Source organism: Heterodontus francisci, chromosome 5 (genome assembly GCF_036365525.1).
Source record: "Heterodontus francisci isolate sHetFra1 chromosome 5, sHetFra1.hap1, whole genome shotgun sequence".
NCBI lineage: Eukaryota > Metazoa > Chordata > Chondrichthyes > Heterodontiformes > Heterodontidae > Heterodontus > Heterodontus francisci.
The window spans coordinates 190,275,486-190,291,126 of NC_090375.1; the positions used below are offsets into that span (position 1 = coordinate 190,275,486).

General features: G+C 43.8%; 1 protein-coding gene across 6 annotated transcripts in view; it reads right to left on the reverse strand.

Annotated features, from left to right (window-relative positions):
• LOC137370194 (zinc finger protein 236-like) overlaps nucleotides 1–15,641 on the reverse strand; it is a 188,712-nt gene that overhangs the window by 159,203 nt on the left and 13,868 nt on the right. For 3 of the 6 annotated variants that reach the window (XM_068032489.1, XM_068032491.1, XM_068032490.1), the window contains exon 2: nucleotides 12,070–12,180. The exons of the other annotated variants lie outside the window; for them this stretch is intronic. In XM_068032489.1, the coding sequence (XP_067888590.1) occupies nucleotides 12,070–12,088 (19 nt within the window). In that variant the 5' untranslated portion in view covers nucleotides 12,089–12,180. The remainder of the gene's footprint in view (nucleotides 1–12,069; nucleotides 12,181–15,641) is intronic. 6 annotated transcript variants of the gene reach the window in all.

Here is a 15,641-nt window from a genome sequence, read left to right on the forward strand (position 1 = left end):
GACAAACAAAGCGAGCGAGAGACAAACAAAGCGAGCGAGAGACAAACAAAGCGAGCGAGAGACAAACAAAGCGAGCGAGAGACAAACAAAGCGAGCGAGCGACAAACAAAGCGAGCGAGCGACAAACAAAGCGAGCGAGAGAGACAAACAAAGCGAGCGAGAGAGACACACAAAGCGAGCGAGAGAGACACACAAAGCGAGCGAGAGAGACACACACAAAGCGAGCGAGAGAGACACACACAAAGCGAGCGAGAGAGACACACACAAAGCGAGCGAGAGAGACACACACAAAGCGAGCGAGAGAGACACACACAAAGCGAGCGAGACACACACAAAGCGAGCGAGACACACACAAAGCGAGCGAGACACACACAAAGCGAGCGAGACACACACAAAGCGAGCGAGACACACACAAAGCGAGCGAGACACACACAAAGCGAGCGAGACACACACAAAGCGAGCGAGACACACACAAAGCGAGCGAGACACACACAAAGCGAGCGAGACACACACAAAGCGAGCGAGACACACACAAAGCGAGCGAGACACACACAAAGCGAGCGAGACACACACAAAGCGAGCGAGACACACACAAAGCGAGCGAGACACACACAAAGCGAGCGAGACACACACAAAGCGAGCGAGACACACACAAAGCGAGCGAGACACACACAAAGCGAGCGAGACACACACAAAGCGAGCGAGACACACACAAAGCGAGCGAGACACACACAAAGCGAGCGAGACAGACACAAAGCGAGCGAGACACACACAAAGCGAGCGAGACACACACAAAGCGAGCGAGACACACACAAAGCGAGCGAGACACACACAAAGCGAGCGAGACACACACAAAGCGAGCGAGACACACACAAAGCGAGCGAGACACACACAAAGCGAGCGAGACACACACAAAGCGAGCGAGACACACACAAAGCGAGCGAGACACACACAAAGCGAGCGAGACACACACAAAGCGAGCGAGACACACACAAAGCGAGCGAGACACACACAAAGCGAGCGAGACACACACAAAGCCAGCGAGACACACACAAAGCCAGCGAGACACACACAAAGCCAGCGAGACACACACAAAGCGAGCGAGACACACACAAAGCGAGCGAGACACACACAAAGCCAGCGAGACACACACAAAGCCAGCGAGACACACACAAAGCCAGCGAGACACACACAAAGCGAGCGAGACACACACAAAGCCAGCGAGACACACACAAAGCCAGCGAGACACACACAAAGCCAGCGAGACACACACAAAGCGAGCGAGACACACACAAAGCGAGCGAGACACACACAAAGCCAGCGAGACACACACAAAGCCAGCGAGACACACACAAAGCGAGCGAGACACACACAAAGCGAGCGAGAGACACACAAAGCGAGCGAGAGACACACACAAAGCGAGCGAGCGACACACACAAAGCGAGCGAGCGAGAGACACACACAAAGCGAGCGAGCGAGAGACACACACAAAGCGAGCGAGCGAGAGACACACACAAAGCGAGCGAGCGAGAGACACACAAAGCGGACGAGCGAGAGACACACACAAAGCGAGCGAGCGAGAGACACACACAAAGCGAGCGAGCGAGAGACACACACACACAAAGCGAGCGACACACCGAGCGAGCGAGAGACACACAAAGCGAGCGAGCGACCGAGAGACACACACACAGCGAGCGAGCGAGAGACACACACACAGCGAGCGAGCGAGAGACACACACACAGCGAGCGAGCGACACACACAGCGAGTGAAACACACACACAACAGTGGCACAGTGGCGCAGTGGTTAGCACCGCAGCCTCACAGCTCAAGCGACCCGGGTTCGGATCTGGGTACTGCCTGTTTGGAGTTTGCAAGTTCTCCCTGTGACCGCGTGGGTTTCCGCCGAGTGCTCCGGTTTCCTCCCACAGCCACAGACTTGCAGGTTGATAGGTAAATTGGCCATTGTAAATTGCCCCTAGTATAGGTAGGTGGTAGGGGAATTGAGGGAATATGGGATTAATGTAGGATTAGTATAAACGGGTGGTTGATGGTCAGCACAGACTCGGTGGGCCTGTTTCAGTGCTGTATCTCTAAATATAAAATAAATAAACACTGTGAGAGACAGACAGAGAGAGAGAGACGCACACCGCGAGTGAGGCACACACACAAACAAAATGAGGCACACACAGTGAGTGAGAGGCATGCACAGAGCGAGTGAGAGACACACACGCTGAGTGAGAGAGAGACGCACACACTCACAGTGAGTGAGAGAGACACACATCCACAGTGAGAGAGGCACACACAGAGCAAGTGAGACGTGCACACACGCAGCGAGTGAGTGCGACACACACACAGTGAGTGAGCGAGAGAAAGACAGTGAGGGGGAGAGAGACATGGAGAGACAGACAGTGAGTGAGAGGGGGAGAGAGACAGGCAGTGAGTGAGAGGTGTAGAGCGAGCGAGCATGAGAGAGCGAGTGAGTGAGAGAAAGAGAGCGCGAGCGAGTGAGAGAGAGACACACAGTGAGTGAGAGACACACACACACACACAGTGAGAGTGAGTTAGTGAGTGAGGAGAGAGTGAGTTAGTGAATGTGTGACTGAGTGAGTGAGAAAAACCTGCATCTCTACAGCACCTTTCCCATCTTCAGAACGACTCATAGTGCTTTACAGAAAACTTTTAAGTATACTTTCTTTCAAGTCACTGTTGTAGTAATCATGGCAGCCACTTTGCACGCAGCAAGCTCCCACAGCCATCAGTGTTATAATGACCAGATATTCTGTTGTGGTAATTAATATTGGCTTCATCCTCTTCAAAATAGTGCTGTGGAATCATTTGCATCCAACAGAGGGCAGATGGTTTAACATCTCATACAAACACCACCACCTCCAAAATGCAGCACTCATCAGCACTACACTGGAGTGTCAACCTAGATTATGCACTCAAGTCTCTGGTGTGGGTCTTGAATTTACAATCTTCTGACTCATAGCAAGAGTGCTACCCAGTGAGCCACGGTTAACCATGTGAGGAATAGGATTGTTGTCTGTGAAGGATGTATATCTAAGAATATAGGCGACACCAAATAATTTGCCTTGCTTGCCTCTCAATTCCACACTTTCCACATACTGTTAGAAGCATATCAAAGTTGCACAAAACTGAGGAAAGTCTGGCTTAGGAATCTATGCTGTATTATTCTAATAAAAAGGTCACAATCCTCTAACCACTTTTTTGTTTATAATATTAAAACAAGCCAAGCTCTCATGTTCACATCTTAAAAATACAGGCATCTGATTTGCTTACAATATAAACATTAAAAGCAGCTTGTGTGGTCCTGTGTAAAAGGCAAGGATTAGTTTAGTTTCCTGAACTCAGCTGAATCCTTTTGACTTTTTCATTAACATTTTCCCTAATGGAATCTTTAAATTAGCAGCACACACCGCTAACTAGCTGTAACTAAGTTCCAGAGGCAACAGTACTGTGTGACTGTGCAACTCGTTAGGCATTACCTTTAGCACAGATATTCTATCGTATTACTGTGTTTTTTGAAGTCTAATAAAAATCAGCTAAATGAAGCCAAGATACATACCCAAGCAAAAAGGGAAAAGAAACTGTTATATAGTCTCTGGGAAGAAGCTTTGTACACTGCTGTTTTGCAAACAAAAGCAATAGGAAATCTAATCCACAAAAGAGTGCATTAGTAGTTGGTAGAGGAAGCAGTGCAAAGTATGCTCAAACTATTTTATCTTCAGGCAACTATTCACATGCTACAAGAGAGTTGCCTGGTACATCCATTAAAGACGACTTGCAGAGAGATCCACCATATCCCCGTTGACTAATACAGTGCCTTTTGCAGGACTTAACTATACAGAACAGAAATGTTCAGATTCAACTACTGTATTTAGTTACCTGCGCTCAGCTGGGACAGATATAGGCTGCTGCAATTGCCCTCAGTATCCCTAAGTTTGAAAGCAGGGTAAGAATGAGCCATAGATCGTGCATGAGGACCATTACTCTTCCAAGAAAACTTGCTAACTTGAATATCAATTATGGACAGAATTAAGATCAGCTATGATGCCCCACAGTTGAATATCTGACAGTAAATGTCTAGGTCAACATGAAAAATGGATACTTGGGGAAGGTACCAGTGTGTGGCAATACTTGTGGAACCCAAGTCAGTGACTTCGAGAAAGAGAAGTAACTGCAGTGTATCGTGGAAGGAAGTAGGCAAGCAGTCATAGCCAGGTTTAAAAAGTGTAAATAGCTGTCCAGCAACAACATTGAAATTAAAGATCTTTCCCCTCAAAGCTCATAGAAACATAGAAAATAGGAACAGGAGCAGGCCATTCAGTCCTTTGGGCCTGCTCCACCATTCAAAAAAGATCATGGCTGATCATGTAATTCAGTACCCTGTTTCCGCTTTCTCCCCATATCTCTTGATCCCTTTGGCATTAAGAAATATATCTATCTCCTTCTTGAATATATTTGATGACTTGGCCTCCACTGCCTTCAGCGGTAGAGAATTCCACAGGTTCACCATGCTGAGTGAAGAAATCTTTCCTCATCTCGGTTCTAAATGACATACCCCGTATCCTGAGATCGTGACACCTGGTTCTGGATTCCCCAGCCATCGGGAACATCCTCCCTGCATCTAGCCTGTCTAGTCTTGTTAGAATTTTGTCGGTTTCTATGAGATCCGCTCTCATTCTTCTAAACTCTAGTGAATACAGGCCTAGTCGACCAATCTCTCCTCATACATCAGTCCTGCCATCCCAGGAATCAGCCTAGTAAATTTTCTTTGCACTCCCTCCACGGCAAGAACAAACTTCCTCAGGTAAGGAGATGAAAACTGCACACAATACTCTAGATGTGGTCTCACCAAGGCCCTGTATAACTGCAGTAAGACATCCTTGCTCCTCTATTCAAATCCTCTTGCAATGAAGGCCAACATATCATTCGCCTTCCTAACTGCTTGCTGCACCTGAATGCTTGCTTTCAGTGACTTGTGTACAAGGATACCCAGGTCTCGTTGCACTTCCCCCTTTCCCAATCTATCACCATTCAGATAATAATCTGCCTTTCTGTTTTTACAACCAAAGTGGATAACCTCACATTTATCCACATTAAACTGCATCTGCCATGCATTTGCCCACTCACCCAGCTTGTCCAAATCACATCGGAGACCCTTTGCATCCTCCTCACAGCTCATATTTCCCCCCAGCTTTGTGATATCTGCAAACTTGGAAATGTTACATTTAGTTCCCTCACCAAAGTCATTAATATATATATTCAGAGACACACATTTCACCTGTTTTTACGATCAGGTGAGAAAGGGGTCTAGTGGGGTTCCCTCTCAGCCTTTTCCTGGTTTGGTCGTAACAGGGTTTAATTTTTAAAACACCATGTTTTTAGCTTCCCCTCAGTGGATCCTTGTTCACTGCTCTCCAATTGTAAGGGCAAAGAAATCAACCAGACAGTTTTCTTAGATTTAAACAAGAAAGGTGTAAGTTTATTAACCTTAAAACTCTAATTCTGTTAAAACTAAAAAATACACGACGCAACCACGCTAACATGCATACATGATAAACCCACACACAGTTAGAGACAGAAAAGGAGAAAGAGTCAAGGGGAACGGTTTGACGCAATAGCTGGAGTTCATTTACTGTCTTTTGAGCTTGATGTAAAGTCTTTGAGTGCAGTTAAATCCTGCCATCTTGTTGGGGCCCAGTGCACACTGTCATGCAGGCCCCCACCTGCCAAGACTGAGGCACACATTACTTCGCCACGTGAACATTAAAACTTAAAATTGTGGCTGGGAAGAAAAGGGGGCCTATCACAAGGAATTGCCAAGCTCCTGACTGGAAAGACATTTGCATGCTGGCAGACAGTGTTGGAACAAAGGACCCAGTCCCTGCTTCTCCAATACACAGAAGACCTGGTCAGGTCAGTTTAGTCACATGACTAACTGGCTGTTTGAATTTGAAATTGCTGACAGAAAAACTCAGAAAGCTGTTCGCTCCTGGACTGGAAAAGACCTCTCTCCTGTCTGCTCTCATCTCATTCTCACCAGCTTCGGTAACCACTGAAGACATGTAAACTCAAAGAGAGAAAAGTCTCCTACGTGAACAAGGTTGAAGAAAAATACTGGGCCCCAACGAAAAGTAAGAGCTTTCTACAATAAAGATTCTACGGCAAGCTGGAAACACAAACAGTAACAAGAAACTCCCTTCAGAGACTGCCTCAAACTGCTCTATTTTATTTTTCTTCTGGTCTTTTCTGCCCCTATTTGCATATGTGTATCACGTGTGCATGCTAGCGTGGGTGTGTCGTATATCCGTAGGCGTTAACCAAATTAGAGTTTAAGTAAGTTTAATAAATTCCACTTTTCTTCTTTAAACCTAAGAAAACCTGGTGTGCTCATTTCTTTGCCTTATAATTGGTAAGTGGTGAACAAGCTCAAAACACTGTTTAAAAATTAAACCCCATTACAATAAGACCAGGTGAAGACAGTAAAAGACCCCTAGACACCTTTCTCACCTGGTCGTTACAACGCTTTCAAACTTGTCTTGAGGCTTAGTTTCTTCCATGGGTCCGTCTTTGCGTGAGTGAGTGAGAGAGAGAGAGAGAGAGAGAAAGAGACAGGGAGACGCTGGCTTTTCGAAATCCAGTTGCAGTCTCTTCTTTTTGTGAGAGAGGGAGACACAGGGAGAGCTGCTCTCTCTTCAAGTTCAGCTGTAGTCTGTTTTTTTTCTGTGTGGCACAATTCAAAGCAAACCTGGGCCAGCAGCCAGCCCATCATGTGACTAGCTCCTTTTTTGGAACAACCAGCCCAGCGAGATTTTGTGGATTCGTTCAATCTTAGTAGACATCCTCAGTAGGGGGCTGAAATGCTGACTTTCACACATTCAATGTCTTTTGATCAAAATCCATTTGGTTAATTGAACCAGGGAGCAGTTCCATTGTCTTCTCCAGGCAACTGTCTCCCAGAATACAAATGAGCAGTACGTTTTCAGTCACTGCTGCGGTCTCTATAAACAAGTCATCTTTTCAGTCCAGTAAGAGCTTAAAATTAATGATCTATATGGTAAAATTAATACATCTCATTCTTGGCAGGTGTGGTTTTTCTCACACTGTTAAAACATTTCCAGTACCTTCCTCCAAAGTCCTATGATGTGATGCATGAAAACAGCTGTCGCTCATCCCGAGGTTCCCAGTGCATCTCTCTCACTTGTTGGATTTCACCCAACTAGCAGTAACATTTTCTGGGGCTTTGTCCAATTTCTTTGCAAACTTAGTTCTAGTAACTAAGAAAGTCAAACTGCTTAAAATACCTCCTCTAAATTCTCAGAAGGATTGCCAAATGGTTTTGAAAATCAAATTGAACCTTACAGACTACAGCATATCTGGCATACAAATGGATGAGACATCAATTACGAGCTTTACCTGGACCACATCAAGGTCTATGGAACCTCATGGTCCCCTGCAAAACAACCCACCACTCTAGAGTCATCCTAGACAACAAAGATAACCCATTCCCACTTCTTTTCACTACTATTAACTATCTCCTAAAAAGCCCCTACCCTCTAAACAGGTTTAAAGAACTGGTAGGCATCTCTGTCACAAAGATAGTGACCATTTAACTCTGTTATCTCTGCTCCTTCATTTGCCCATAACCTTTCCCCCACATCCCTGAACCCCTGTCTCACTTTCCTATGTACTCTCCAACTTTACTCTGTCCAAGGCACTCACCTCCTGCTCCCTCAACTTCATTTGCACTAAACTGAACACCCAACCTCTTTGCTTAGCTCCCATGCTATTGGATAAAGTAAACAGGCACTATTCACTTCCATTTCAAAATTCACATCACCACAGTCCTCTTCAAAAGAACCCACCCTCCATCTTCTGTGCTTTCAAATTACAGCCTCATTTCCAACTTTCTTTTCCTCTCCAAACCCACTGAATGTGTTGCTACCTCCCAGATCCATGCCCATTTGTCCTACAACCGCCCAATCTCCAAGCAGGTGCCCACCACTCCCACAGCACTAAAACAGCTTTAACCAGTTATGAACAGCATTCTCCATCTGTGACCTGGTAGATTATTTCTTCTTGATCTTTGGCAGCCTTTGACATGTTCAATCACACTGTTTTCCTCTAAAGCTCTTCCTCCATTGTCCAGTGCAGTGGGATTGCTCTCACTTAATTTCATTGCTACCTATCCAATTGTAACTAGAGCCTCTCTAGCAATGGCTTCTCTTCCAATCCTTTCATAATCACCTTGGCAGTTGTCCATGGATCCATCTTTGGCTCCCTCCTCTTCCTCATCTGCATGCTGCCTCTTGACAATATCATCTGAAAACATGTTGTCAGTTTCTATGTGATGACAATATCCATTCAACCTCTCTACCTCTACATCCTGTTTGTCCAACTGTCCAGGCTTGGGCAAGTAATTTCCTCCAGCTAATCACTGGGAAGACTAAAGCCCTTCCACAAACTCCAGCTCCATCTCTGGCCACTGAGTTAGGTTGTAACAGACAGTTTGCAATCTCAGCGCCCTGTTGGATCCAGAGCTGAGCTTCCAGCCCCATATCCTTTCTGTCATAAAGGTCATCTACTTCCACTGAGTAAATCATCTGCCTCTGCTCCCATCTCAGCCCATTGGCCACTGAAACCCTCATCCCTATCTTTATCACTTGTAGACTTTACAACTCCAATGCTCTCTTGGCTAGTCTCCCATCCTCTACCCTACATGAAGTTCAACTTATCCAAAACTTTACTGCTCATATCCTATCCTTGATCAATTTTTTAAAATTCCCCTCACGAGCCTAAAATGGCTCCCAGATTTAATATTCATCATGTTTAGATCCCTCTCTTTACCTAATCTCCCTCAGTGTTACAACCCCCTCAAGACTCTTTTCATTCATCTCTGGCCTCTTATGCCTCTCCTTTGTCCCATCACTGGTGATCACACTTTGAGTCGTCTAGGCCGCCTGTTCTAAAATGCCTTCCTTGATCACTTCTGCTTTAAAACCCTCCTTAAATATCAATGCTTTGGCCAAACTTTTGATCATCCCTCCTAATATCTGTGGCATTTGCTCAGCATCCTTTCGTTTTAAACATTACACCTTCCGTGAAGCACTTTGGCACATTTTTCTACTTAAAAGTTGCTATATAACAGCAAGCTCTTTCAGGGTCTACATGGTTTGTAGAAATGTATTAGTGCAATTCAGCCTCAGAGGGCCCAATTATTACAGTAAGATGCCACTCTAATAGATATTTTTGAGACAGTTAAACCTGGCACTGTGACACTTTGCCTACAGTACAAAAGTAAGATTTGATATAAATTTTGAAGAATTATTTTTTGGAAATAAAAATGTAACATTACACACATGCAAACAAAAGCAACTTTTAAAAGAGGCAAGGAAGGGGAGTACAGTAGCACAGAGGGGCCACGAACTGCTGGAGCTAGAAGGGAGATTAATCACCTCATGACAGGCCAGTTTCATTACCAAAAGTAAAAGTCAAACATTGGACTGAACTGATTAACTCAAACCTAAATCTTACATTAATAATGTTCTAAAACTAATCTCAAAAAAGCAAAGCAATGTCAAAGGTCAAAAATATTATTCTGAAGTATTGAACATTTGCAAATGCTGGTTGAATACACCATTTTTTCAGCTTTAAGGTCAAGTATAGTCAAGGTGCCTTTTTTTTAGCACGTTTAATTCCTCTACCTACCAGAAGTTAAAATATCTATGCCCAAAAATAGTAAAATATTACAAACTTTAAAAGAAAATTGTCTTTTGTAAACTAGATCACTACTTCCTTCTCAGAGTCAATGACCTCTGGAATCGATTGCCAGAATGTGTGGTAAGGATTTACTACAAGCTTTCAAAAAGGGAGTTAGAGGTATTCCTGAAAAGACATGTTAAGTTACAGGCAGCAGACACAACTGATTATCAGTTAATTCAATCTCTTTCAGCTTTCTTGGGCTTGAGAAGTTGAGAGAGAATTCTACCCCTAAAAATTTTTTTTATTGCCTTTCTCAGGAGGTTGTTTGACAGGGGAAGGGTGGATATGGCTGGGTTGATGGTGCTGCCTACTTGCACTATGTCTGGAAGAGACTGCCTGGATAGACCAACTGGGCATTTCTTGTCCTTTCTGTATGCATGTTCATTCCCAAAAACACCCACAACTGCTGGTGATTAGAAAATGTGGACAGAAAGTTGTTGAGTGCTACATTCTCAATGAAATTAAGTGACTATGTTAAACAATGCAAACTGCACGTGTTTTGGTTAAACTTTAAAACTTGCTTGGGGCAGAACTTTAAAACTCCATTCCCCCTGTTTGTCCGCAATCTTGGCATCCTATTCAACCTGATCCAAGCTTCCTACCCCATATTCGCTCCATCACAAAGACTGCCCACTTCCACCTCCACCTCAGCCATTCTGACACAATAATCCATGCCCTTTTCACCTCCAAACTCAACAAACCCAATACTAGTATGGACCGTGTCCCATTCTCCCATCTCTTTAGCTCATCCAAAATTCTGTTGCTGGTATCACATCCTGTACTAAGTCCTGCTTGCCCATTGGCCTGGCCCACACTAAGTTACATTCATCCTCCATTCTCTTACGCCTCAAATTTATAGTTCTCATTTGTTTGTTTAAATGTCTTCATGGTCTCAACCCTCCCCATCTCTATAAATTTCTCCATTGCTAAAAGACTTCCACCCCAACCACAAACCCCCACCCCCACCCCAATCTCAGAAAACTTTCTTCCTTCTAACTCAGCATCATGAATTACCCCTTCCTTTATTCCACCATTTGCGGCTGTGCCTTGAGCTGCCCAGGCCATACATTCTGGGACTCCCCCAATAAACTCCAAGTCCTTCTTAAAACCAACCACTTTGACCAAGTTTTTAAGTCACCCCTTTCAATATTGTTACAATCAGGTGAGGAGGGTCACATGGCTCCCCTCTTGTCAGAGAGAAACACACACATCCCTTCTGGATTCTGCACTGATTGAACTTTCTGGAACTTGTCTGTCTTGTCCAAGGGAAACTCCCAGCTTTCACAGAGATGGACAGTCACATGACTGTCTGTGTATTCTCTGGTGCCTTCTAATGAGATTCAAGTTTAGGAATCTCAATCTCGCTCAGGCCTCATGGTGTCATTGTTTACCCCTGGAAAGGTTTGTCCTTTCAATGTTATTCTCCCAGGACGGCTTTGAATGTCTTGCTAATGAAAGCAATCTCAAGTAGTTCAATCAATAGTGCAAGCCATTGTTTTGGGTAAAGGCTAATCAGATATGCTTCTCCACTTTGATGCCTTGGAATGTGATCAAATGCAAATGGTGGTAGCCATTTTTAGCTGTGGCAAAGTCTTCGTAAAAGTTGAACGTAATATTCCAGCTTTCCTTTTTTTTTTAAGTTTAATGTAGGTTTCCAATTGATGAATTAAAAATCCTCATTCAGCATATCACGTCTTCATGACAATATCTCATTCTTTGGTCAGTCTCCCGTCCTCCACCTTACATAAACTTCATCCAAAAACATTCTGCACCAAGTCTCACTCATCCATCACCCCTGCCCTTACTGTTTGAGAATGGTTCCTAGTCCCTCACCACCTCAAATTTTAAATTCTCATCTTCATGTTTAAATTCTACCTCTAATCTCCTCAAGTACTACAACCTCCTGAACACTCCACTTTTCTGACTCCAGCCCCTTGTGCTCCTCCCTTCGCCCCACCAGTAGTGGCAGTGCCTTCAGTTGTCTAGGTCCCACACTCTGGAATTCTCTTCCTTACTCCCCTCTACCTCCACCTTTAAAACCTTCCCAAAAAAGACCTCTTTGAGTAAGCTTTTGGTCACACTTCCTAATGTTATGCTTTTTGGCTCATCATCAGTTTTGTTCACTTGTACCTGTGAAGCCTCTGCATACTTTTCCACATTAAAGGTGCTGTATTAATGCAAATTATGGCTATATATGAAATAACAATTACCATTTAATTGCCACATGCAATTTTACAAAATAATGCCTTTGTATAGGCGGCCAGTTAAACAGCACTCATCACCTTTTGTACAGTGTAACATGCATTCAAACTAATCTACAATGTTTTTAAACAAGCACATAGGTGATGCACCCAGGAAAGCAGCATAAGAACTTCAATATTGCATCGATCCATCTGAAAAACAGGGGAATCAAAGAAAACAGCAAGAATGAGCACGAAAACAAATGATCTCATCAGCTCTTCACTCCCAGTAACACTTTTAACCATCATCATTCATTTTGTTTCTTGTTCATGCTATTCAAATGGTCTTTTTCTTCCCCTTCTCATTCCCACACCACCATAAATAAATGTATTTTTCTTAATTCACTCAGTCAGGTCATTTACATTCTTGCATGGACAGAAAAAATCTGCATGGAAAGAGAAGCAGCCAAAGATTGCAGGGAAGCAGCCAAGAGGACAGAAACACAAGTGGCAACACATATATTATAACAAACAGTAGAAAATAATTTGGCCTTCAAGTGCTGTTTCCCACGCAAGGAGCCCTGCTCAAACCATCTGCACAGATGGCTATGCAAATGAGACGGCAGAATTAAAGTTCTCTGCAAGAATTACACTGGGAACATGCCTCATTGCATCCAAATCCACTGTTGCTTTTTATGAGCAGGGTACAGAAATACAGTGGTATGGGGTATAGATCTCAAACCACACAAGGTCTGCATCATTAAAACTACCCCAACTTGAGTTTCTTTTTAAATTGTCATACAGAAATAGTGATCATCAATAAGTGACAGTTCTTGCTACACAGCTTGCTACAGATATTATGCAAACATAGTATTTAAATATCTAAGTATTTCTTAAAATGTTATGCACTTGATAAATGATCAGTAATTGATAGGAAAAATAAAATTATTGGACATGTTTCAATTATGGTATGACATTTACTATAAATCTCAAAACGAGTTTCACCCTTTAAATCTATTCATTGAACCAATGTTGTAAAAACCCAACTGGTTCACTAATGTCTTTTAGGGAAGGAAATCTGCTGTCCTTACTGGGTCTGGCCTACATGTGACTCCAGTCCCACAGCAATGTGGTTGACTCTTAACTGCCCTCTGAAATGGCCTAGGAATTCACTCAGTTGTCATTAGGAAAGGGCAGCAAATGCTGGCCTTGCCAGTGACACCCAATCCTATGAAAGAATAAAACAAAACAAATCTAATACTGCATTTTAGTTCATTTACCTAATATTTAAATAAACTACTAATCACCGATACTGTGATACTGTACGATAGAATGACATCTTACATTTTTAATTTAAAAAAACAAGTAAAAACAGAAAATGCTGAACATACTCAGCACATTTATCAGCATCTTGGAGAAAAAAGTAAATTAAAGCTTCAGGTGATAATATAATCATAGAATGGTTACAGCACAAGAGGCCATTCAGTCCATCGAGGCTATATCAGCTCTCTGTAAGAGCAATTTAGCTAGTCTCACTCCCCCACTCTTTCCCCATAGCCCTCCAAATTTTTGCCCTTCAGATGAATATCTATTCCCTTTTGAAAAGCCACGATTGAATCTGCCTCCACCATTTTTGTGGTCCTTTAGTCAGAACTGTACTTTCCATTTTTGTTCTGAACTTTGGGGCCAATATCAACCAATGAAAGTTAGTCAACTGTCTATTTTGGAAAATTTATGCAATAGAGGGGACTTGAAGCAAATGTGTAACTATATAGCTAAAAGAATAAATCTGTCAGTAAAATTTCCAGCTTCACAAGTCTATATGCATTTTCTTTATGAATTGCATCAAGCACACATCACGCTTTATTAGCTGCAAAACAATCTTTTTTTCATAAAAGAGAAAGGCAATTTCAACCTGGACCCCATATTTATGGTTATATCTGTCCAGTGACTGATCTCAAGAAACTTACAACAAGCTGCAATAATACATCACTTCCTGCACAGGGAGTACATGAGCTTAAGTGGGCTTAAAGAGACAGGTGAGCAGATAATCATAAAAGTGCTCGGAACCATTCATAAGCACGTCACAGTAGATCCTCTACCCCATTTATATAAATTAGCAGTCGCAGAATTGTATTCAACCACAATCTGTAACCTCATGACCCAGCATATCCCTCACTCTATTACCATCAAACCTAGGCATCAACCCTGGTACAATATAGAGAATATGACAGGAGCAGCACCAGGCATACCTAAAAATGAGTGTCAACCTGGTGAAGCTACAACACAGGACTACTTGCATGCCAAACAGCGGAAGCAGCATGCGATAGACAGAGCTAAATGCTCCAACAACCAACGGATCAGATCAGGATTTGGCGCATCCAATTGTGAATGGTGGTGGACAATTAAACAAATTAACCGGAGGAGGAGGCTCCACGAATATCCCAATCCTCAATGATGGGGGAGCCCAGCATATGAGTGCAAAAGAAAAAGCTGAAGCATTTGCAACAATCTTCAGCCAGAAGTGCCGAATGGATGATCCATCTCAGTCTCCTCCTGAGGTCCCCAGCATCACAGATGCCAGTTTTCAGCCAATTCGATTCACTCCACATGACATCAAGAAATGGCTGAAGACACTGGATACTACAAAGGTTATGGGTCCTGATAACATCCCAGCAGTAGTACTGAAGACTTGGGCTCCAGAACTAGCCGCGCCCCTGCCAAGCTGTTCCAGTACAGCTACAACACTGGCATTTATCTGACAATGTAGAAATTTGTCCAGGTATGTCCACAAAAAACAGGACAAATCCAATCTGGCCAATTACTGCCGCATCAGTCTATTCTCGATGATCAGCAAAGGGTCATCAACAGTGCTATCAAGCGGCACTTAAACAGCAACAAGCTGCTCACTGATGCACAGTTTGGGTTCCGCAACTGCCACTCAGCTCCTGACCTCATTATAGCCTTGGTCCAAATATGGCCAAGGGAACTGAACTGAAGAGGTGAAGGGAGAGTAACTGCCCTTGATATCAAGGCAGCATTCGACCGAGTATGGCATTAAAGGAGCCCTAGCAAAACTGGAGTCAATGGGAATCGGGGGAAAGCTCTCCTCTGGTTGGAGTCATACCTAGCACAATGATGATTGTGGTTGTTGGAGGTCATCTCAGTCCCAGGACATCTCTGCAGGAGTTCCTCAGGGTAGAGTCCTAGGCCCAACCATCGTCAGCTGCTTCATCAATGACCTTCCCTGCATCATAAGGTCAGAAGTGGGGATATACACTGATGACTGCACACTGTTCAGCACCATTCGTGACTCCTCGGATACTGAAGCAGCCCATATCTATTTACAGCAAGAGCTGGACAACATCCAGGCTTGGGCTGATAAGTGGCAAGTATTCGCGTCACACCAATGCCAGGCAATGATGATCTCAAACAAGAAAGAATCTAACCCATCTCCTCTTGACATTCAACAACATTACCATCTCTGAACCACCCCCCCCCCCCCGCCCCACTATCAACATCCTGGGAGTTACCATTGACCAGAAACTGAACCAGCCACATAAATGCTGTGGCTACAAGAGCAGGTCAGTGACTAGGAATTCTGTGACGAGTAACCCACCTCCTGATTCCCCAAAGCCTGTCCACCATCTACAAGGCACAAGTCAGGAGAGTGA